This window comes from Phaenicophaeus curvirostris, chromosome 9 (assembly GCF_032191515.1).
Source record: "Phaenicophaeus curvirostris isolate KB17595 chromosome 9, BPBGC_Pcur_1.0, whole genome shotgun sequence".
Taxonomy (NCBI): domain Eukaryota; kingdom Metazoa; phylum Chordata; class Aves; order Cuculiformes; family Cuculidae; genus Phaenicophaeus; species Phaenicophaeus curvirostris.
The window spans coordinates 3,265,671-3,290,668 of record NC_091400.1 but is presented as its reverse complement, the minus strand read 5'-3'; the positions used below and the strand labels follow the sequence as shown (position 1 = coordinate 3,290,668).

Sequence of the window (24,998 nt, the reverse complement as noted above, 5' to 3'; positions counted from 1 at the left end):
GTGCTGCAAATTATGTGATATTTGTTAGACAACATGAAAAATTGAATTTAAAGCACAGGTACTAAAGTACATTAGTACAGTTTCTGATTAATTCATTTTCCCTTTTGATTGTGTTTGTCACTTTAATTTATACAGCCAAATAATTCATAATGTCTAGTAATTAAAAATGAGATTGCTTAATAAATTATGTGGGTGTTGGGTCAAATTTTGTATTCAGATTCAGAAGTGCCTTGCTCTAACTTTGAGCAGAAGTGGCACATATGCAAATCTAAGCAGTCTTTATTTATTGATGGGAAAAAAAGACATCATTTACTTAGGGGTTATACTGCTTTGTGTCTCAGGAGCATGTTACTTCTCTATTCCTCTTTGGTAAAGCCAGTAAATTCCAGTCGATGAGGTCTATGGCTTCTTTTTGTTTTAAATTTAGGATCAATACTGTTCTCTGCAGTTTTCAGCAGCTATCTGTCTGCGTGTTCATATGAATTGGACTGAGAAATATGTTTTTATATATATATATCTGACATAAACGAACTCTGTGTGTGAGTCCATAGAGAATTCTTTGTCTAAACATGGAAATGAATCTTTGAAAAGATCTCTTACATTTCCTACTATTACAAAAAACATAGGTAAGTTACTGTAGAGCCGACTTTACACAGACCAAAATTGAATCAGTGATACATTTATAATGTATTTTAGATGTCTTTTAAAAATGATATTAAAGCTTTGGCTTCTCTGAGGTGCCTTCGGTATGATTAGAGCTTGTTAGCCACTGCCCTGGAGGGAAGAATTGGGAAATGTAGAAAAACTATTGGACTCTTGGGATTATTCACAGAAGGTATAAGATGGTTATATTTCAGTTAGTAACATCCAGCATACTATTTGGATGCAGTAATTTTGAAGAAAGCTCTGGGCTGTAACGTAAAATATTGCATACTAAAATTATATTAAATACCAGTGCCTGTTGGGTGGGAGAGAAGAATTAGGAAGTACCATCTCTTCGTTATTTGTGAAGTTCTAATTGTTCAGGCCTTGCTCACAAAATGAAAAAGTTTTATGGAAAAATAGGAAAGTCTTGTCTGTGAAACTATACTACACTTGCCAAAGGAAAATGTAATTGAAATTGCTAGGACAGCATCTTAAATGCTTGATTTTTCATCTCGTAGCATTTTAAATGATAATTTTTCCAAGGAAAAGGATAACAGTATTCTGTCTAAAGTGATTTTAAACGTGTGTTGTCAGCAGAACTTGAACTTACCAGTCCGGAACGCAAACTCCTGCTCCTACCAGTGAATGCACTCAGGTTGTACACCCCACAGGGTTCCTGCCTCTGTGTTGGGACAGTGCTCAGGAGAGTCCCCACCTCTGTGAGCGCTGCAGGTGCTGTGCAGAGTGCCGCCCTTCCCTGGGATGGCTCCTCTTGAATCCCCAGCACACTTTTTCCCAGAAAGGGTCATTGGGCACTGGCAGAGGCTGCCCAGGGAGGGGTTGAGTCACCTTCCCTGGAGGGGTTTAAGGGATGGGTGGACGAGGCTCTAAGGGGCATGGTTTAGTGTTTGATAGGAATGGTTGGACTCGATGATCCGGTGGGTCTCTTCCAACCTGGTTATTCTATGATTCTATGATGCTGCTTCAGTGGGGCCCCAGCTCTTTTCAATGATTTCTATATGATTTTTATTTTACTAAGGCAAGTGGGTAGCCAAGGGAAGATGACAGCTTTTTAAATTATTGGGCTGTCAATTAAAGTTAAATAGGATTTTCATCAATCAGAAAAGGCATATCTGTATCTGTGAGTTTTGAGATCTGTGTAATAAATACACTTAAAATGGAAGAAGATATTCAGAACCCTTAATATAGCAGCTGCTGCCTCCTCCATAATGCAGTGTGAACGCTAGCTAGTTTGTCCTGCCAAGGGACAGCTTTTCCATGAAGCATTGTGTAGGTAATACAGATATAAGAAATACTACTGCTATACAGCAATTTTAGAAGCCCTGTGAAAGCTATTTAACATTAGATAAAAAATAACGGTTCACAGAGAGAAAGGAAGTTAAGAGCAAGCTACGATAGTAGCTACAGACTTGAAGGTTCTCTTAAGGAAAACAAATGCAGTACTAACTAAGCAGGTTAGAAAAAAAATCTAATATGGCCATGTGTGCTGTTGTAATGACTGCATTATTCATGCAGTCATTCCAAGGTGTGTTTGTGCATCTGCTCAAAATGTTTGGTGTGAAATCAGTTATCAAAAGCTTTGTGAACCTGTTTCACTGGCATAGCACAGATTACACCTACGCAAGCCAGGGCAAAACCCAGTAATATTCTAACCTCTTATAGTTCGAAATACATTTTGAAAGTATAGTGTGACTACCAGATGCAAAATATAATGCATATGAGATAAAACCACACAAAGAGAGGTATATAGCTACTTCATAAAGACCTTAAATTGTTGTGACTTATGTATTTTGCCTGTAAAGATAGGGAAATGTAGCCTAAACTTTTGAACAAGTTTTACTGTATAATAACAGTTCTCTTGCTGTAGCTTAAAATATCTGCAGTATAGCTGGAAAGTACTGCACTACAACACCGTATAACCCACTAATTTTCCTCTTTTCAGGGAAATTCCTGCATAACCTCAATGCAGAATGTTTACCCTTTCCTGGTGTATTACATCTTGAAGTTATTACTTCTACATCTGAATGCTGTCTGTGTTCTTGGAAAGCCTCAGCACTGTTACAGTAACAAACTTGAGGCAATATGACTCTAGTGTTAGTGCTCTACCTAAAATTTGAGGATGAAAAGGTTGCTACTCAGACATTTCAATGTGGAGTTAAATCTGAAAGACAGTTTTGTACCTAATCGGAACGCTGACCACTAAGAAGCTGGAAATTCAGTGAATTCAATATATGTTGGTTTATAATCTGTTCATGCCTTGATTTTAGGCCATTGAATAGCTGAGAGTGAAAGTCAAGTAAGAGAAATCATCTGAGATCTTACTCTATGTTGAGAAGGAACAGTGCACTTAAGATTGTGTAGGTCATGCCGCTTTCTCCTTTAGGCACATAAACTTTGAAAATAATAGTGTCTTAAGAAAGGAAGTTGGTAAGAAGAAACCTGAGGGAAGCCTTATCAGTATCTACTACTCCCTGAAAGGAGATTGTAGAGTGTTGGTCTCTTCTCCCAAGTGATAGGTGATAGAACAAGAGGGAATGGCCTCAAGTTGCAGCAGAGGAGGTTCAGATTAGACATTAGGAAAAAATTCTTCACCAAAAGGGTTATTGGGCACTGGAACAGCTGCCCGGGGAGGTGGCTGAGTCACCATGCCTGGAGGTGTTTAAAAGATGAGTGGATTAAGTGCTTGGGGATATGGTTTAGTACTGTACAGGTATGATTGGACTCAAAGATCTGGACGGTCTTTTCCAACCTAATGATTCTATGATTCTATATTAATACTTAGACTGGGGATAACTTTTGAGTGATGCTGAAATCAAACAGTTACAGTTGATTGTTTTTCTTTGGATTCATTGCATTGTAACATTTTACATCATTTTAATCATTATGAGATTTAATGATTTTTAATTGATTTTTTTAATGATTGTGGGGGGGTATATTTTGGCTGAGGTCTTGCAGAGACAGTTGGTTGTAAGATATCCTGGACAACTACTGCTTTTGCAGTATTGCTTTTGGAATTTATTACATGATAGAAATTTCTTCTTCTATGCAGAAACCATGTCTGAGCATTTTGAAACCATCTGGCGGTTCTGTGGCTTCATATTGCAGTTATGTTCAGAACAAGCCTAAAAGATAGACAACAGAGAGAAGGAATGTTTGGAAGGGCTTATTTGTCAGCAGTCACATTTCTGGTGCTTAACTCAACTTTAGAATGAAATACTTTGCTGTTGTCACCGTGATTCTTAATGATTAATTCTTTGCTCCTGGCAATCCTGCAATATTGAAAAATGTTAGAATAGGATCCAGACTAAGAGAGAGTCAACTTTTTTGCAGCATGGATACCCTATACAAATGGACAGTATGCTTCATGTGACATTGTTCTGATACTTTCAACTAAATGTTTTGGTATAGTCTTAAAAAAAATGAAAAAGTTATTTCTGAACTGTTCATTATTTTCCCATGCTGTGTTGCAATAATAAAGTTAGCATGTGATTTTTACTTCCCTGTCTATGGGTTTTCATACCTGCACACCATTAACAGCCACTGATTTCGCCAGCCTGCTAGTATCATTTTCTGTTAACAAACAGAAGTTCCGTATTTACTAAAAGTGCCGAGATCTACTGTTCAGATCCAAGGAATCTCTGCTTTCTAGAATCCTATGCTCCAGTGAGGTGTGTCAAAGAAGGAGTAACACAATTGCTGGTTTCAGTTTGTACAAAATCCCAATTTTCAACACAGCTTGGAACAAGATGCATGGCATGCAACAAGCAATCTGATTAATCAGCAGAGAATTTGCAGACATCAGCAATGCTTCAAGATGATATAGGAAGATCTAATATCATTTCTCCTTGTGCTTTCCATATATAGTTCTTTGCCCTTGCTCTTCCCCTCATCTCCATGAGAGTTCATGCGAGGTCTGTATTTTGACTAAACATAGAGCTGCCTGGAGTCTCTGACTTGGTTTTTCCCTTTCTAATTGGCTTTTACTAGTTATTTTTCAAGCGTGATAGTGTCAAGTCAATTTGCTCAGGAGTCGATCATGTGATTTTCATCATGTTGATTATGTAAACTCTTCTTCCAGCTTGTGGCTTTATTACCTTGGTATTTTCCAAAGGTGCTGTCCATGGCAAATAAACGACATGGATGTCTTCTAGGTGATCAGTGGAAGAGAGGGAAATCTTAATAAAGCCAAGGGCTTTTGGTTGGCTTAAATGAAGCTGCTTTTCTTGGTGCTTACAGGATGGTATGATGAAACTCTGCTGCTTTCTTCAGTTCTTTGTAATTTGACGAGTATGTATTGGTGGGTGATCTGCTCAGCCTGGTGGCAGAACTACGCAAGGAAGTAGAAACTTTAAGGAGCGTCAGGGAGTCTGAAAATGAGAAAGACCGGTGGAGTCAGGCTCTGAACTTGGTTGTTCAGTCTAGAGATGAGGAGCCTGAGGGGTGACCTTATTGATCTCTACAACTCCCTGAAAGGAGGCTGCAGCGAGGTAGGTATTGCTCTATTCTCCCAAGCAGCAAATTGCAGAACAAGAGGAGAAGGCTTCAAGTTGCACCAAGGGAGGTTTAAACTAGATATTAGGGAATATTATTTCACTGAAAGGATTGCCAAGCGTTGGATCAGGCTGCCCAGGGATGTGATTGGTTCACCGTTCCCGGAGGCACTTAAAAACATGTAGATGTGGCACTTAAGGACGCGGTTTAGTGGTGAACTTGGCAGTGTTAGGTTAAGGGTTGGTCTCAATGGTCTTAAAGGTCTTTTCCAATCCAAATGATATTGTGGTTCTGTCTTGACAGCAAGAAGTTCCCTTGCTAAGTATTACCTTAACCTCCATTTTCATACAGCAGCTGATTATGGGATTTCTGTGATACTGTGGCAGTGGTTTTATCAAGCTGCCTTTCTCTAGGATGCAGGTGGCAGATGCACCTTTTCCACGTAGAGACGATGTGTTGAAGGAGGAGTCTGTTTTGGATGGGAAGTTCAGGTTTATCTACCAGTCTCAATTCCAACTGGCCGCAGTTGTTCCAATTCCCAGGGGACAGATTTATTCTGGGAAAGAGTCCACTGGTGTTTTATCACCAGAGTTGCTGGAAGTTAAAGGTGCTTTAGAACTTGGGCATGAAAATGACAGGTAATGGATAAAAATGAAACAAAAACTGCTGTCTCGGAAAGCATGAGATGGTTAGCAGGGCAGACAGGAAATATATAATCTACTCTGATAGTTTAAGGGAACAATACAGGGTTTAAAAATGGAATATGAGTTCGTTTTGTAGATAGCGGGTCAGATGCTTTGGGCATGCCACTCATACCATGCACGCATCGTTTATTTTAGTCCGTAATCCCAGGAGCCCCTTGCCCTGCTATTGAAGGCAGCTCATAGTGGGGCAGCAAAGTGCTGACGGGGAGGTAACAGGAGCTGTTACGGATCTTGACAGAGTAAACACTGCAGTGCTTCAGTGTGTCTTTCATGGGCATTTTGAATATCTGTAACGTGCCGAATTCCACAGGTCACAACAGGGCTGGCTTTGAGGCATACTGTTCCAAAGTGTTTGGAGACTTCTGAAAAATTACTGCAGGCTATGCTTTAAAAGTGATCGTGTTTCAGTCTTTGAGGCTTGATCTTAGCTGCTGCTGAGGAGGAACAGGATGAGGCCACGGGCTTCCTGTTCACTCTTTCGGGAAGCCTTTAAAGAGAAATTATTAGTATCTTGTAGCATAAGTTACAGGATTTCCCTTTTTCAGTTTTGCAGAGCTTTGGATTATTTGACGTGATGGCAGAGTAAATGTCCTTGTTAAAGTTAAGAGAAAAAATAACTACAAGATTTTCAGATTTTGCAGATAGTTCCTGTTGAAGAACAATAGATTACATGAGAGCTTAAAGCAGATTTTCTGGTGGGTGGAAATGTGTATTTATTTTGCTGTGAGACTTCAATTAATGTTTATAGTATTGTTTTCCTATCCTTATTTTATATTTTTTATTATTATTATTATTGAGAGACAATGTATGCTTCTGACTGTAGATTTCTAATTCTGTGGATGTTTTAGCAGATGATCTCAGCTGGCAGCGTTTGAATGGTAGTATAGCAAACATTTTCATGATGGATGGTGGCTGAACAGGCAGATAAAGAAAAAGTCATACAGAAATTATGCTGATCATTTTGGCATTTTAAAACTAGGAAAGGATTTTTTTTTTCCCTGTGGCTGTATACTCCTAGTGTGTACGATTTTACTGTCATATGTTACTGTGTATATGAGTAAATGTGCATCTCCTCTTGGCAGTAGCTTTATAAAAACCTGGTAGCAGTCCGTAGAGGTTAAGTGTTATGTGTTTGAGATGGGGGGGTGTCCCTTACATGAAAAGAAGGAGGAGTCTCTACCTGAACAGCTTCACCGTGCTTCTCTTGCTGTGTGCAATACGCATCTTTCCTGGCTTTGCATATGAACCGATGACCTGTGGGTCGCGGAAAACTGTTTCATGCACATCTTGTTGCTGTATGTAGCCTTTGCAGTGTCTTCCGCTGAACTGCTGTTTTAAAGTTTTGGCTGGGGCATGTCAGGCATTGTTTTAATTACTAGAACAGAATTTTAGGGAATTATATTAAGTATCTTACAAACTACCATTGGTTGCCTCGATGCAATAAGTTTCTAAAATTGAGGACACTTTGTAGGTGTAAGTCATGTAAGCACACACCTGTACTGATGCTGTTTGTCAACATTTGCTCTCTGAAAAGGGTACCTAAAATACCACAGAGCTATAACTCCTCTGCTCTGGTGGGCTTCAGCTGCCTCTTCAGCTTTCCAAAATGCCTGAAATGTCATCCACTGCAGTTTCAGGGGTGAGAAAGAAAAAAAAAAAAATCTATCTCTCCTTGCAAAATCTGTATCAGTTACTCCAGATTATGATTTAAAATATTTCAACTTGTCTTTCCTATTCTTGGGAAGATATTTATATTGTTTGTATCTCATGTCAAACCGTGTTTTTCTTTCTGCTGAATTCTGCCATGTGTTGCTTTGTTTGCAAGTCGCTTCCAAGCCAGTAATCATAAGCACTCCCATCTGGTTCGGGAGCAGAGTAGTGATAATGTAAAAGGACATTTCCACTATTCTGTTTAAAAGAGTCCTCCATCTGTACCAAATCTGCCATTTTAATGAGATTGTAAAGGGGTTTTGTTGTTTTTTTCTTTTTCAAAGAGGGGAGGAGATTGATTGTTGAGGTTTTGGGTTTTTTTTTACTTGCATATCTACTCATTATTTGATTGTATCTAAGGCCCTTTCTCTTTCCTAAGCTATGAATGGCTATAGGAATTTGCAGTTCATGTAATTCAGGATGCAAAGTAACAAAGGATCCTGAAAATTTTACCCCAAGTCTGTAAAAAATTGATTTTGCCATTAGCATTGAGTCTTTCTTTTATTACCCTTTTTCAATAGCATGCATGTGAGAAATCATCCTGAATGCTGTAAAACTGATGCAGAAGGTTAAAAAAAATATAGTGTCACTATGATTTATGATGTGAGCTTTCAGTTATCAGAGCTGAATTGATAGATGTGAATGTGCTGAGATGCCTTTTTGGTGCTGGCAGGTTTTAATTTTTCTTTTTACTTTTCTCTCATAATTCTGATCATTGCTTTTTTAAAATTAATGGAGAGGGAATTGAACAACTTCTCTTGTGTTCTCTGTTCTTGATGTCACAGCCTAAACCGGGACAGTTTTGTGGAGGTTAATAGGCAAGAGTCTAGGTCAGTCATCCATCAGTCATCATACTAATGTGAACTCGAGAAGCCAAGAGCCAGTGACTGGAAAAGTAAAGTAGCTCTAGCAGAATAAATGAGCAGGCAGAGGGGAGGAGAGAGCGTTCTCCGAGGAGCTCCTGGAGGGAACAGGCTGTCACCCAGACCTCACTGGCACTGTCCACAGGACCTGGGCTGCCTAGGGAACAAGGGGCACAGCCTGCTGGTTAAACAGACACATGCAGAGTCTGTGTTGAATCCTTTTCTCCAAGAGGGGTGTTCCTCCTTTCCAAACAAGCAGTAATTCAGCTCTAGGAGAGCAGTTGGCTGGCTCCTTCTGTGTCACCAGTCATTGCCCTGTGACAGATAGTTGCATATCAGTGGCCCCCAGTGGCATAGAGACACCACCCCACAATGGGCTTGGTCTTCTGGACCAACTCTTGGGAGTTTCCATAAAACTGCCCAGTTTAATCCTTGTATCTACAAAAAGAACTATTCAGAAAGCTTTAAATTTCATGTGATTCCCTTGAAACCTGTTACAGAAATAAAAATATTTCCTTTTTCCTTATTCTCAGACACCTTTGCAGAGGCAGAAGAAGGGTATTTAGGCACTTGCTTTGTATTCAGAGCCAGGTCCTCTTCAGTTAGAAACAAAATTTCAGTCATTGGACTGTAATTTTATAATCTGGGGTTTCTGGAACTGGGCTGTTTCTTTTTGGTTTTTGTTGTTTTGAAATTATAGTTCTCAGTTCAAATAAAAATTCAGCTTTAGAAATTGAATATTTCAGGATACTATGCAATGTTGTGGCAGCTTGCAGTAGTGTCCTTGCTGAGGTAGCAGTGGTGCAGATGATTGAAATCTCTGCTACAGGGAGCTCTGCACAGATAGGTCAGTGAGGTAAATTCATTTAAACATACTTGGCCATCATCTTGTATTTAAATCAAGGTAGAAAGCTCCTCCACCCCTGCAGACAGCTGTTAGCTTCTCCGTATTTAGTCAGAAATGGGTCTTAGTCATAGACACGATACTGCCATAAGGAAAAACGTGCAGAAGCACAGAGTAGTTGTTAATAGAGTAGATGGTCAGTGTCATTAATGAAGTAATTTTGAGTTAGCTCACCTGAGTGTGTGGCCTATATTATTTATGTAGTGATGCAGCAAGGCCCCAAATTTGCACCTTCTGAACGATTTTGCACAGCTAATTAGCAACAAGTTCTGCGTTATAACCCAAGAGCATGGAGCTACCTGGTGGCTGGGCTCAGTCAATGCAAACGTGGAGAAATGTTTCGTGAAAATTTCAAATTATCCTTATAATATTTTACATACAGATTAATTCCTGTCATAGGCAAATGAAATATTGGACATATCTTGTCTGATAAAAATATTAGACCTTGATTATTTTTTTTCTCTCATCTTGCCTTTTGTTTTTCTTCTGTGCCGGCGAATATCCATGCACAGCTCACGTGTGTGAGGTTGTGAGGTGAGATGTGTAACAAGCAAGAACATTGCATGCTGTGCAGGTGCACGTGGTGTACTGAAGCGATTTTAATATTCCCTTTCTCAGAAGGTGGACATTGTTTAAAGCCATTCCCAATGTAAGTAACTGTAGGGAAGCATGCAGAAAATTCCTGCTGCTGGCAGTACCTTCCGTTGAAAAGGGAGAGATCTGCTTTACTGACATCATTAACTTCTCCCTGGGCTTCCCTCTGAAGCAAAATGATTAAGCAAAATGATTTCTTGGTACTGCTTTTAATCTCTTGTTTAGGAACATGAAGTATATAGAGAGAAGCCTTTTAGTTCAGGAAAATAGCCTCTAGAACCAACAGCACAAATCTATCATAATTAGTCATCAGAAAATCTGAATAAATATTAAAATTACCGTGGAGTAGGAGGCAGGCGTATGTGGTATTCAAAACACACAGAGTGTAAAATGATGTTATTGTTGCCTTTAGAACTAGTTCAAAGTAGTCTGCATTAGAAAGAGCTGATAAGCAGAATGACAAAAGCTTGTTTCATGAGTGATTCCAAGCAGCAGTGGTTTTCTGATCAGCTGATGCTGCAGCTATTTTGGGTATTCCACAGATCATGATTACATACACGGGGAATGATTGGAGGCAGCAAATATGGCAAGTGAGCCAGGAATCCTGGGACATGCTCCGTTACTAACTTAATAGTTTTACAATCACTTGTCCTTTGCCATTTAAATAGCCAAGGGAAGTCTAACAAGTGACTGTGCTTAGTTATCTTTTTTTTTTTTAAGAAAAAAAAAAAAGAACAAAAAAAAGAAAAGAAAGCCACTTCCTGGAGCTGCTATTTTTAGCAATGGTGCAGTGTCCGAAGTGTTAACTAATTGAGTCATCAGGTTTCATATCTGGCCACAGAAAATGGCAGTGGAAGAGGGAGAATGCTTTCCAGAACAAGTAAGCATTTGTGGATTCTGAAATAGTGAAATCTGCGTATCAAGTTTCTTGTATTAGTGTTTTAAGTCTTTGATTGTATGAGACAAAGCTGGATGTAGGAAGAGGTATGTTTTTGCTTGTTTGGTGTGTTTTGTGTTCTGAAAGTTGGATTACGGTAAAGGCTGAGGTGGCAGTCAAATGGTATATGGAATTATTTGTTTTCTCTCCCTACCCGTGGCTACATACTGTTCAGGACACTTTGTAGAAGACGCTGATTAAAATTACAGAAATGTTTTCTAATGTGTGATCAGGGCCTTAATTAACTGAGATATACATAATAATTTTCTTCACCGAAATGTTTAAGCAAATCTTGCATATTTTAAAAACCTTAACTCAAATCTATGCTTTTAAGGTGTATTTATTAAATAACACACCTCTTATACTGACAATCCATAGATCAATTAAACTTCAAAAGGACCCTGCTGTAGTGCTGGTACCATGCTAGGCGTGACCCGTAAGGAGGCACCCGTATCACTTACTCTCAGGTGTAGTCCCAGTGCTCTCTATGTGATTAAAAAACTCCTCAGGTGAGTAAGCTGCTATGAAATGACATACCCGCAACTCTATGAACTAGGCTCTGAGGTTCTTCAATAGCCTAAGTTATTCACATCAGATAAAAACCAGCAAGTTTTTCTTTTTCTCCAGGCTGCTTTACTGCAAAATTAAAATACTGGATTCCCAGGAAAGTGTGATATTGTGTTATTAATATTGATGAGTGCCAAGTTTTGTGGAAGTGTCAATTAATGGCAGCATTTTTTTAGTCAGAGATTTTACCAGTGGTAGCACCCAACAGTTTACTAGCAAATTTTCATGTCAGCAATAGCTTTGTGTTCTAAAAAAAATACTGCAGTGAGTTTTCTTAAATGTGTGTGTTGTTGTTTACTTACTGTCAACACAGGAGTAGTTTGTTGTTCCCTGTTAAAAAAAACATCTCTGAAACTCTGATTATTTTCATGTGATGCTATTCTTCTTTATAAATTCATTTACACCACTAATGTCAAATCTATGCAAACATTAATTTGGGAGATTTTCTTTATGAAGAAATTTCATGTAGGAGGAGGGTTTGTTAGATTCAAATGTTTTATGGTACTTGGTTAAACTTTGATATAAGTCCTCAGAATATAATTTACTCTCTCCTGTTTTTTTAGCAGCGTATTATCAGTGTTCAGAGTGATAAACATCTTTGCTGATGCTTTATATATTAGCCCTGGTGGTACAGAACTTGATGCATTGCAGTCCTGCTGGTTTCTGTGTTCAACAGTTTGGAGAGTAGAGCGAACTGAAAATTTCTCTGCCCTTGAGCTGTGGCAATGTTCTGGTCTGTGATACGCTCTGCCCTTCTGTGTTGCAACAGAACGGTATTTACTCTTGCTTTACAGAGTTTTGTTAGAAGTCGCATAGAAACCGGTGTCTCTGTTAGCATATATGTTGTTTATTGAAGGTGTAGTAGCTATTTGAAATGGAGTTGAGCGATGGAGAAGGGGTACAGTATATATTTGTTTTGTACTTTTTTCTTGCTGATGTTGATAATGGTAAATACGGTTTTCATTCCATGTGTATATGTTAATCTCCTATTGGTTGCCATGCGTGTTCTAGATGTAAGGAAGAAACAAGCTCTACCTTGCACGTTTATCCTGTAGATTTGCTATTCAGAAGTGATATTTTATTTAACATTGTACAGTGATGGCCTATTCTACCATCAAATAGGGCTCATAAGCAGAATTGTTGGCCACAATTTATAAGTGTGTAATAAACTGATCTTCACCTTAAGGGTTGAACTAAAAACTAATTTGAAATCTGTGTTTATTAAGCCAGTAAAAGTAAAGTCTCTCAGCCTAATTTGGAAAGTGTTAATTCATTATTTTCTTTGATTGAGTATGATGTGTTTTCCAGACATACTTCATTCTGATGCTAAGAAACAGTGATGATTTTCAGATGAAAATCAACTGTGAAGTCTGGTTAAGGTGAAGTAAAACGTTCAAATAGTTCTGTTTTGACTTTTGTCGAAAAATAAGAAGTCCCTCCTGAGAAGTTCAGATCATCATGATTCTTCTACAGAATTCTGACTCTGTAGTGAGTGCACAGTGGCTTTGAATGCCAGAAAAATATTAGTTCTGTTCTGTAACTGAGAAATGACCGTTCAAAAATGGCACTGTTTAATCTGCAGTGATTTAGCTGTTACTTTGGTAATTCTTTCTCATTTTAAGTATAAAACTGAGTTGTTTTCTCTTTCCCCTGTGTTCATCTCAGAGATCCCATACAGCTAAGACTGTTCTTATTGTTACTGATTTCATCCTGTTTGTACTTGTAAATCCTGGCCCTAACCCTTGCCCCTTTTGCTTCAGAACAGAATCCTGTATTTAGAACCGCAACTTGATTTGAGTTTAAAACGCTTGACAACAAATGCAGGGCTCTGATTTGTAGTTTTTGCTTGGGTTGAGAAAAGCAGTTTTCCTGTTGGAATCTAAGCTGATCCTCAAACCTGGAACATGGAATGAGGAACAAAACACTTGTAAACTAATTTGCATCTGCTGCGTACACCATTTCATCCAGACAGCCCCAACAAATGCTATCAGAGAACTTTCTATGCCATTGCACAAATTTGCAACAGTGAATGTCAGTGTTTCATAAGGGAGGAGGAGGAGGAAGGGGGTGCTGGGAAATGTGGAGGATAGTGGCTCTCTGGTGTCCAGCGGCACTGCTCTGTGCAGTGCTGGTGCCGGCATCACATCCATGAGAAAGATGACAAGTTTTCCTCAGTATTTCTAACAGTAACAAACAGCAGTGTGTGTAACACCTGCTCTGGTTTGCTCCACGTTGCCTTTGTGGTCTATAGTAGGATTACAGACTGGATCTGGAAGTATTGGGTCATATCTATGATAGTGGAATCAAATGGAAGACAAGATGGAGCAGGTTATGATGATGGGGAAATTCACCTCCTGTAGAAGAATATAGCAAAGACAACACAGCGTAGAAGATTCACAGATTATATTCCCCAGTAGGTTTTATACATCTCCAGAACAAGATTAAAGCTCTCTCCTGGCAGGCTGCTTACTCAGCTCCTGTGTTTGAAAGCTGTTAACTCCTGTCTGAAATCGCCCTAATGAGTTTGGGAAGCGCTAGCTCGGTTTTTTCTCCTCCTGAAAAAAACAAAACTACCTAGGGAGATGTTTTAATTCTTTGGTTTATTCATTCTGTTGATTCTTTCTTGTTGTGTCTATTTCACAACAGCTCTGCAAAGAGGTGTTAGGACAGATTGTTCCATAAGTTTTACAAGCTGTCCTTAAGGTAAACTGCTGTTGCAAGGCTCACCTGATGCCTCTCTCCAGCCCTGCAGAACTGACCATTACCAGATGTGTGGCTGTGTTGCAAATCTTGCCCCAGGAGTCCTCTTAGTACCTGAAAGCTCTTTAGATAATTTCCACTGACCTTTCAGATTCTGCATCTGTCCCACGAGCTATGTGTGGGCTTTTCCAGCCAGAGACTCTCTTCAACAAGTTGTTCAGGTGTGTGAACTGGAAGAGGTTCTTTGCTTCTAATAGAGGTCATAATCCCTGCTATAAACTTATAAACTGATAAAGGTTTGTAGTTCCTGTTAGAATCCTGAATAATGTGTCCAAAAATGTAAAACTTTACTGTCTAGCTTTAAAACTAGCCATTCAAATGCCTCTGAAGCCTTCAAAAGTGTAAACTTAAATGACATGTTAGATTTGCAGTACTTGCAGTGTGAATTAGTATGTTTCTGCATATATTTTTGCCACCTTATGAATAGTTATCATCAAATAATCTTTCAGTTTAATCATACTCCCAAGGCAGAATTATTTTCATTTTGAGTGAGAGATGCATTCAGAAGCAGGTACAGATTGAAAAGGCTTAAAGAGATCAGGAAACTTCTGAATTCTCTGTATTGAAAGCTCTTACAAGGTTGTCTAGCTACAGAAGAGGTTATATAGCTCATCTGTACTTCCTAGGGCTTGTTTACTACTTTATTTTTAGTGAATGTTTAGGTGCATTACACTTCCACTGACATAAAGTTTGTTGCATTTTATTACCAGTAATTTCCACTAGACCACATCTAATTGAAGCATATTTACATAATATTTTTGTAGTAAGCTTGTTTTGAGTGAATACAATATCTTTTCCCCAAAACACGCAATATTATCTGGTTTAGGTTTATACTATTTTCCCATCTGAAATTATAGACAAATAAATACACTTCAAAAATGTTTTGAAGCAGGTTGCTGATTTTTTTTTCCCCCTCCCCTTTCTGGTTCCTGATTCTAAAATCAGATGCATACAGAGAACAGGAGGTGGACTGACACATAATTCATGCAGTGATCTGAAGAATATGACTGTAGCATGGAAATGGCTTTAAATTTGAGCCTAAGATGTGCTGAAATTATCTCCATGCTCATTGGGTAGTTGGTTTCTGAGAGAGAAATAGCAGGGAGGAGATCAATGGCATCTCATCTAGCTTGACATGTAAGAGAGTTATTATCTTCAGGTGAATATAAACATAAGAAGAAACCCTCCAAGCACATCCAGCCCTTCTCTAGCTCTTTGTGACTGTGGTAGCAGTTATGAAAGCCAGTGATTTATTTTTTCACTTCTAAGTGTATGATAGGAAAACTTTAGAGAGTGAGAGATGAGTCATTACAGGCTCCGTTTCTCCAAGAGTTTGGAATAAACTTCTAGAAGTTGAGACTGTCAGCCTGGAGAATGAATCTTGAGTTTTAGATGTGCACATCTTTTGCCCTCAGATGTATTGGATCCTTTTCATTGATAATACATGTGAGTTGGTCACGAAAGGCCTGGTTCTTTGCCTGATTGTGTAGTTCTAATGCAGTACAGTGATTCACTGATGAAAGCAGCGATTTTACTAGTTTTGGGATCTTGAACAGCATATGTGCCCAATTTACCTTATCATTGTCTTTTCATACAGGACAGTCTGATAGCTGAAAAGTCAGTATTAAAGGGATCTTTTTTTCCCATTAAAAGAAAATAATTCTTGTGATATGTTGTTCATGCATACCTAGAAACACTGTGTGTCATGCAGATGTACATTGACTTTGTAGTCCTGGAAAATTAAGATCTTGCTTTTGGTGTTACTAATTTAATGCATTCATATCAGTAGTTGTTTTCATTAATTCTTCAGGTGAAGCTGACACATCAAACACATATTTAAGAATCTCAGAATCGTATCTGTGCAGACTGGCAAGAAGTACTGGAAGTAGCATAGCTCTCGCCTTCTATCTGAACATTGACCCAGTGGGATGGGTTTGACCTCAGTTCAAACATTTCCTGTTGGGTTGTCAGGTGGTAATTTTGTTAGAATTGTAGTTAAATTGCTCTCTGATGGTTGTATGTCTGTGGCGACAAGTAAGTAATATGGGTATTACAGCTTTTAGGGAAATTTTCAATTTGGCTGTTATGTTCAACATGTTATACATGTTAAAATGTGAATGTTAGGCAAGGGTTTCCCATCTAACTCTGTATGTGTCTTTTGTGTCTTGGAAATCACAACCCCCTTTGCTCTTCCTGGAAAATCAAAAGAATGACAGCTGCTTTTCATTTCTATATTGTGCTTGAACCTTCTTTGGAAACAGTCATTCGGGCATTTAAAGACACCCAGGGCAGGACTAGTTGAATTGCAGTTCACAGGATTGACTAGATTTATAGTCTGCTGGAGAAGATTGCATGCACAAAATCGAAGCAACTTATACAGTGAGAAAGCTGCATCATAGCTTCGCAGGAGATGCCATTGTAAGCAAACAAGTCACTGTAGACTTCTTGATGCTGTTAAAGGCAGCAATAAACACCTCTTGTACTGGAAGCTGTGAAATGTTCTTGTATGTACCAGCCTTAACATCTCAGGCTTTGGCTCCTATTCAGCCATCTTCCACTCCAATATGAGTTTTCCATTTTCAGCTATAACAGTGAGCGCAGGTTCAACATTTTGCCAGGACAGACTTTAATAGGTAGGTTGGTACAAGTGATCTTGAAAATGGTATATGCTAAACCTTCACATCAGAGACTTACTTTGTCTTGTGTTCCAGAAAGGAAAGAGGATTATTTCTTTGCTTGGATGTTTTCTTGGTTTGGTCAAGGATTTCTAGAAAGAAGGAATTGCATCTAAAATGCTTTTTCCACTCTGTTTTGAACTGCTTAAATGTGTGATTTTCAGGAAATATTTTATTTTCTCTACAAGCATGTTAAGAGTGACTGCTGTACAGCTATAGAATCTCAGCTTTTGTAAATACAGTTTATTATAGATTCACATAGAATTGTTGCAGAAATATAAGGTGTTTTAATCTCCACTGGTGTGACCAAGAAGAGGGGTTTCACACAGCCTGAAATAAGTGTAGTTTTTACTTAGTGGAAATTGTAGTTACATAGTTGGAATGGGGCCAGTTATGGGGACATTGCAAATAGTATAATATTTTTGACTGTTTTATCATGCATGATACAATAATATGATCAAAGAAAGTTGATGATTAGTAGGGCAGACAATTAGAGGGATTTGTTTTGTTTTCAACCAATAATTAAATCATTTCTCATTCTGCAATCATATTCAAAATAGCTTGCCTTCCCTAGCTTCCTTTGAATTGTCAGTCAGTAGGAATGGAGCTTTTCCTGTTGCCCTGTGGTTGTGTTTAGGGCTGTGATCCCAAAGGCATCTCTCTGAAGGATAATTAACAGCAGAACTGCAGATAGCACTTGGCCTCAGGCTAACATTCTTATCAGAAGAAAACACTATGATGTATGGCATGTAAAGCATGAGTAGAGCAGTAGTTGTTTGCACAAACATCACCATCTCATCCAGTGCAATCATCCCCCTTTCTAATAAAGAAGATAGAAGTGAAATTTATAATACAGATTTAGTTATGAGGTAGTAGGGACATAAGAAAGTTATAGCAGCTTGAAGGATGGATGAAAAGTCTCCCTAGGAAAATTATATGACTGGTTTATTTCACATTGTTCAGATGTTGCTGTTGTAATAGTTTATTTGAAATAAAATTTCATCCCTTACCAAGTGAGCGTCACATATTTGATTGCAGTAAAGTCCTAAAACAACAGGAGGAAAATCTAAGAAATATCAATGACCACCAAAGCCATCGGTTGCAGTAAGCCCACCCTTATCAAAATAAGCAAAAATGTTGTCATCTGTTTCCTCAGATCATCTCATGCTGCTGCAAGACTAGTTTTGTTGAGCACATTTCCAAATGGAAGTAACCTAAGTTCATCCCTTAAAAATGAGGTCATTGCCTCCCCCCACAACAAATGTTAGGCATGGTTAGCATCTTTTCATTGGGACTCAAGCCAGAATGCATCCTGCTCCCGCACAAAGGGAACCTGCTGGGGGTTTCCTTTCACAACAGCTACTGTTAAAGATGGAGTGAAAAACAAAACCCTGCTCCCAATGTGATAAAAAGACTGGATTTTTAATCTGAAAAAGAAGCCACTGTAAGCAGAACACAAAGGAAAGAGAGATGAGCATAATACAAATACCATGAGTTTGGGAGGGGGACTGTGCACATTGAAAATAATGGCTTTGCACTTTTGAGGGGTCACTAAATAATACATATTCTGTATTTTCTGAGAGGACCCTATATAGTCTCATAGAAAAGCCAGGCTAGACCCTGGGCTGACACTCAATGCAAAATGAGTCTTTACTCATGCCTAATAGTCTCTTACTGCACTGGAAGTACTTGGAGAAGAAGATAGTGAACGTATATTTGTTAGTGTGAGTCAGCATCAGCATTTTCTGTTTTAAAATGGAGGCTTAAGATAATATCCAAGTGACTTAAGAGTTTTTAACTCAAATAGCTTTTCCTGAAAATGAGGAAACGGTCCTCAGGTCTTACCCCTGCACATCACAGCTCTATCATCCCTCTCATGTGGCAGGACTAGAGGACCTTAGGGTAAAGAAGGGCTGGGAAACAAAGCACTGTTACCAGCGAGACTTATTCAGCATCAGTGCTTTCCAGAGATGTCTCTGGGATGAAGGCTGTTTAAATGAGCCTCCAGAGTGGAAAACCTGTTGTGAGTTGCAGACAGGCTGCAATCTGCAAGCTCATCAGCATGCTCTACAGTAGAGAATTGAATTTTTATAGCATAATGGTGTTCGTTAGCTAATCATCTGCATTTACAAATTTCTTAAAAGTAGGAATAGCCCCTTCTTCTCCCAAGAAAGTATGGGGAGGTGAGGGGAGAAGTCATCCCATCTGTGAAGAAAAAGCTTGATATTATGCACGCATTAGTAGTGGTACTCTCATAAAATCCACTGTTTGTTAAATATTGTCTCAGTAGCCATTCCAGAACTAAATGCTGTGCACGGGGTCTGAGGTCTGTCTCTCCCAGAATTAAAACACGTTTAAGAATCTTGATTTTTAATTTGAGTCTGGATATAGACATGAAAGAGATAGCATCCTCAGGGAGCACAAGAAGGGAGCAGGGAAAGGCTTGAGGGACACAGCCTAACAACAGGGATCTGTGCAAAGGCGCAGAAGGATCTGCAGTCTTTGTGCCTGACTGCAAGAACATCTGAAATTCAGGGTAGTTTGGTGTATGTCCCATGCCTGTTGTTCAATTCCTATTTGTCAAGACAGTGGAGGATCAAAAACCAGTTTTCATCTTCATTTCATGTTGGAATTGATTACAACAACAAAGAAAGAAAGAAAGGGATCTGAATATGTTGCTATCATACAGAATGCCAGTCTCAGGAACACTGAGGCTTAAATAATTATTACTGGAGCAAATGTTTATTAGTCTGTTAAGGGAATGTCCTGTACACACGCTGTCTGTGTGGGGTTCATCTTTTGGACTCCAACCAGCACGAAAGGTGGAAATGGCTATATCGAGAACAGTTCCCACAGAGGGAGGACTTACCTGTGTGGGTGTCCTGAATGATGGCTGGAAACCTAAAATCCTTTTCCCCCCTACTGTGTTTTTAATGCATTTAATATAACAGGTCCTTGATCAGTTTTTGATGGGGGCTTGCAGACGTGATGGCAATCCAGAAAAATATTAATTAACATTATTGTTGCACTTGTTTTATCTTTTAAATCCTTAAGTGATTTGAGCTTAGGCTCTGATGCTGACCCTGTCTGTGCAATACAGAGGCAATTACAGGCTCTTTTGGGGACTTCAGGGGGCGTTGTTTTAAACAAAACAGTGCCAATTGGAAATGACATTTTTCTTCTCTATTGTATTTTTAAAGAATAATTTAGGCTTAAAATAGAAAAGCAAATTTGACAAGATTTTAGGTTCAGAAAGGTGAAAGCTGTTTGATATTTTTGATCATTTTTTATTCACCCCTATACTTAACTTTTTAAAACTTGGTTAGTGTTCACTGACAGTTTTGTGTTTGGAAGTGGAGTCTTAAAAACAAGGGTATTCAAGGCATTTTGCATGGTAGAAAGAGCTTGAAAGTTTATTCCCTACCTGAGCAGGTCTGAAGTAACGCCTTAGTCAGAAGGAAAGGTGAAGCTGGCAATGCAGCTTGTAGAGAGGCTGGAATTGCTTTTGGTTTCCAAAGATGTTGGGTCTCTTTTCTCTCAATGTTATTGCTCATTTCTGCTTGTGGCAGAAACCACAACGGATGGAGAGAATCCCAGAAGCCCTGTTGAATGTTTTGCACAGTTGTACAACGTCAGTCTGTTATCCCTCTGTGCAAATCTCAAAACTTCTGTGCATGGTGCCCCAGAAAGGGCGAGTTAACCAGCCTGAGGGCTTGGGAGCTTTAGCCAAGGTCAGAAAAAAAGGTTTTCCCTGTAGTTAGAGCAGAGGGATGTGTTACACCCTGGCTGCTAATGCTGCTCATGCAGTTTCACACACTAGCTCACATCACGTCAAGTAACTGGAAACCAGCAAGGTGGAAACTGGAAGTGCCAGCTCAGATCAGCTGAAGTGTGGGGGAGTTTGTGTTATCCTCGGCACGCTGCTAAATGGCAGCTTCTCTGGGTGCTTCCTAGTTGTCTTTGTGATGCCTGCACATGTTGGTGCTGCTTTTTCTATACGGGGCCCCTTGTGCTGGGGGCCTGTCCCTGTCTAAGCAGGGAGGGTCCAGGCTTATGGGTGAGCTGGACATTGTGTCCCATACCCTGCCCACCTCATCATTTGGCTGCTGGAGTCAGTGACGTTTCGGGACAGTTTGAGCGAAAGGAGTGAGTTTTGAGTGGTGATTGGCAAAGGAGAGCATGCTGTTTGCTTGAGGGATTTTAGGAACAGATTTGTGCATCACCTGAGCTACCTTGATTTGAAGCATTTTTATAAATCCCCAGGCTGGAAGCGTGACCTAACCTGTGTCCTTCCTCCTGTTAGAAGCAAGTGCTTCCAAGAGAAGCCCTTAAGAGACAGAGGCATTGCTCTCCCTCTACACTGAAACAGCAGTTAGCTAGTAATGTGAATATCAGATATTTATCACTCCTTCTGCCCCCCACCACCTCCATTTTGTTTGAGCAAATAGAAAGATTTAGATGTTTCTGAGTATGAGCTTTGTTTCTTGTCTGGCATGCGTTAATGTGACTGGCGGGAACTGATTTTCCATAGCAAGCTTCTCTGGTGCATCCCTTCCCCACCCAGAAGCAGCTGTAAACAGCTGATGTTAATTGTCATCCACCTGCTGACTGTGCCAAATAGACATGCCATTACACAGTGACAAAAAAGGCTCCCGGTCTATTAAGTCCTCCCTCATACCTTTGGTAATGCTGATAAAATGCTGACCTGTTTTTTACCCCAGTGGCTGCTGTTGCTAAGCACTGAGAATATGACCTGTCTGCTGCAATAATCTGCATTGCACAGCTCAGATGATCTTCCGAGGCAGCCGGTTTTCCCCATAGTCTTTACAGTTCTGACCATGTAATTTATAGCAGCTCCTTGGTTTTGGTAGAGCCTAATTAACTATTAATATTTGGGGGCTGTTTTGTTGGAAGCACATTGCAGAAGTTGATTTGTAATGAGTAGTGTGGCGTACTTGGAAAATAACGATTAAGAGCATGGATGGTTGAAAGCCAGTAACTCACCATCACAAAGGGGAAAGCCATTTGTGTTCAAAACTTGGGAGAAAATGAAGAGTCCATAAGTATTGGTTCTTTCCTTGGAAAACAGTGCTTGTATTGAAAGCATCACACTGCTAAAATGGTTTTGTAGCTTGTACTGGTACAAAGAAGAAAGTAGGTTCCACACCTACTTAATATTTTGCTGTCATTATGCCCAAAATCACTTCATTCTGCACATGAAGGTGACTTCAGATGGGCTTGAAGCAACGCTTGAACAAAAAATCCACCTTGCAGTGGCTGCATTGACAGGAGAGGAGAAAAGTCTATAGAAAATCCAGAAACCAGGGTATGAAAAAAAAATTATTTGTGCACTGCATAAGTAACTGAGTTTTGGTGCCAGGGTTTTTTATATTTCTCTCAGCAGCTACTGCCTGTAATTTTTTCTCTAACAGTGATTGTTGCAGTTCTATTAATAGAACCTTAAAGGATAATAAAGCATTGAGAGTTGTAGTGATGTAAGCCTATGGTGAAATGATACTGATTAAGGAAGAAAAAAAAAAAAGACAATTCCTGCAATACTAATGGAGAAGAGGGCACAAAAAATGTGTTGACTGCACAAGATGCAAGGGAAGCCATGGCATGTATAAAATCAAGGATTATATGATTTGTCCCTCTTGAAAGTTAACCCAGATCACTCTTCTTGCTCCGAGGCACGATCAGCATTATCTAAACCATCCACAGTGGATATTTGCATAACTTGTTGTAAAAACCCTCCGGGGACAGGAATTACTTTCAGTGATCTCTTTCATGACTTAACCATCCTTTCTGCCATCCTTACATTCAAGCTGATGTCTGAATTACTTCACTGATTGTGCACAGATATTGTAAATAAAATGTTCCATAAAACCGGGGAGGATTGTAAATGTTTTAATTTGTAGATCCGTGTTCTTTCATTCAGGTAGTTCTGTCCTTCAAGACTGTTTTGTATTCTTTAAAATATTGTGTGAGAGCTCACAGTACTGCTCAGGTCTGTTCAGCTTGGACATCAAAAGGTGGTGTGATGCTTTTGGAAAGAGCAGAGTGGTTTCCATGGAGTCCTATCCTGAGCCTTACCATGTTTATCTTCCATGCTGGGTACCAGATGTGTCCCTGGCTACTAGCCTTGCATGTTAGACAGTGCTGCATAATTCACGTTTATATATAAAGTCAAATCTTGTTCTGCCTAGTCAGGCAGACAGGCTATTTACACCAGAGGGAGTTTGCATAAGCAAGGAGGGCAGGATTTGACCCATATTTGTTAAGGCAGTTTGGGATTCTTTTGTGTCTAGTTAGCTGTATGTACAATATGTTGTTTGCCAAGGGAATATATTTTTATACTGTGTTGTAATTTCTAATGAGACTTCTCCTTTTTTCTTGCAGTCTGACACAAATGCAAGTTACCTTAGAGCGGCACGAGCTGGCAACTTGGAAAAGGCTCTCGACTACTTAAAAAGTGGAGTGGACATCAACATTTCAAATCAGGTTGAAGAATATTTTGATCAAATTTGCTAGATAAATACCTTTCTCACTGTTTCTGGAATCTATCTTTATATTTGCTCCTCGTGTCAGTGATAAATGCTGTGGGGTTTTATAAGCGATGTTTATGTATTTTATCCAATTAAAAATTTGATTTTTACCCTTACCAAGATATCATTTCACTTCCACTTGGACAATGTTGTGCTATTTAACATTATCTTTCATTCCGTTTGTATTACATCAGATCATGGGACAGCACACAGAACTTGAGGCCCCAGAGCTGATGTGTCCTGACTCTAATACTCTTTCCTCATGATCTAGTTCCTGTAAAGTTTACATAAGAATAATTTTCGTAAGCAGTCCTCTCACTGGGATATAATAATTTGTCTCTTGGTATGCTGCTTGTGACACTGGGAAAACTTTGCCAATCTTTTCCATTGCTTTTCTTTATTTCCTTCTCCTTTTTAATCAGAATGGGTTGAACGCTCTCCATCTCGCTTCCAAAGAAGGGCATGTGGAAGTTGTTTCTGAACTGATACAGCGAGGTGCCAGTGTGGATGCAGCAACAAAGGTTAGTCAGGCCTATCTAATTGTTCTCTTGTTCACACTGATGGTCTGGGCACAAAGTTTCCACCAAGTGATTAGAGATGTTACTGTAGCAGTAATTGCAAATTTTCCACTGGTGAAGCCATCTCAGTAGTTGTTTAATAGAAACCTTTTGGATTATAGTAAATGTCACAGGTTACTAGGGATGGGATTTACTGAAAAAATTGTAGATTTCTTTCTTGGTTTCCGTCCATGTCTTCAAGAATAATGTATCCACTAGAAATACTCAGTAAGAGTATTTTATTGCAAGAAATGCTATGAAGTGGAACGTGTTCTTGATAGTATTGTCATGTATTTAAGCTCCAGTTTTGTACTCTTCTCAAATATTACTGTGTCTGCTTTCAGAAAGGAAACACAGCATTGCACATAGCATCCCTCGCTGGACAAGCAGAAGTAGTGAAAGTCTTGGTTACAAATCGGGCCAATGTCAATGCACAGTCTCAGGTAAAGTAATGTTTCTCCATTTTTAATTTTTTTACTATCAGAAACTTTTCTGGTATTAAAATCTTTGTCCCTATATAAACTGTAATATCAGTAAATATGTTTGGTAGATCTCATTATATTTATGCTGGCCCTTGAAAGCACAGCTTGATAGAGTCAATAAGATGAACGTAATCCTACTAACATTAAAAAAAATATACTTTTTTTGGCACCCCTACAAGTAACTGACAGCAGCTGCAGGGACAAAGTTTAAGCATGCAGCTGCCGTTTTATTAGTGAAGCGGACACTTTAGTGAGTGTAGTGCTGAGTTTATTCCCACCTTGTAACTTAATGTACTACTGAAACTTAGATGCTTACAGCACTCCTGTATCTGTTCTACTCCTCGCCTGGTAGTCAGAATGTACCATGGACCTAGTGAGTCTTGTTTTCCCCCTTGGAAATGATAGCACAGTGGAATGTCAGATTGTGTTCAGGTCTTTTCCCACATGAGATATGAATGATGAGTTGGGATTAATTCTGAGTTGCCCACATCATTCATCAGCAGAGAAAGCACAGAGATGTGTCTGTATGTCTGTTTGTAGTTG

The 24,998-nt window shown here is 39.2% G+C and overlaps 1 protein-coding gene across 5 annotated transcripts in view; it reads left to right on the top strand.

The window, feature by feature from the left end:
- Positions 1–24,998, top strand: part of ANK3 (ankyrin 3) — a 345,846-nt gene that overhangs the window by 179,630 nt on the left and 141,218 nt on the right. For all 5 annotated transcript variants that reach the window (XM_069864352.1, XM_069864356.1, XM_069864355.1 and 2 more), the window contains 3 exons: positions 23,271–23,372; positions 23,839–23,937; positions 24,318–24,416. In XM_069864352.1, coding sequence (XP_069720453.1) covers positions 23,271–23,372; positions 23,839–23,937; positions 24,318–24,416 — 300 coding nt within the window. The remainder of the gene's footprint in view (positions 1–23,270; positions 23,373–23,838; positions 23,938–24,317; positions 24,417–24,998) is intronic.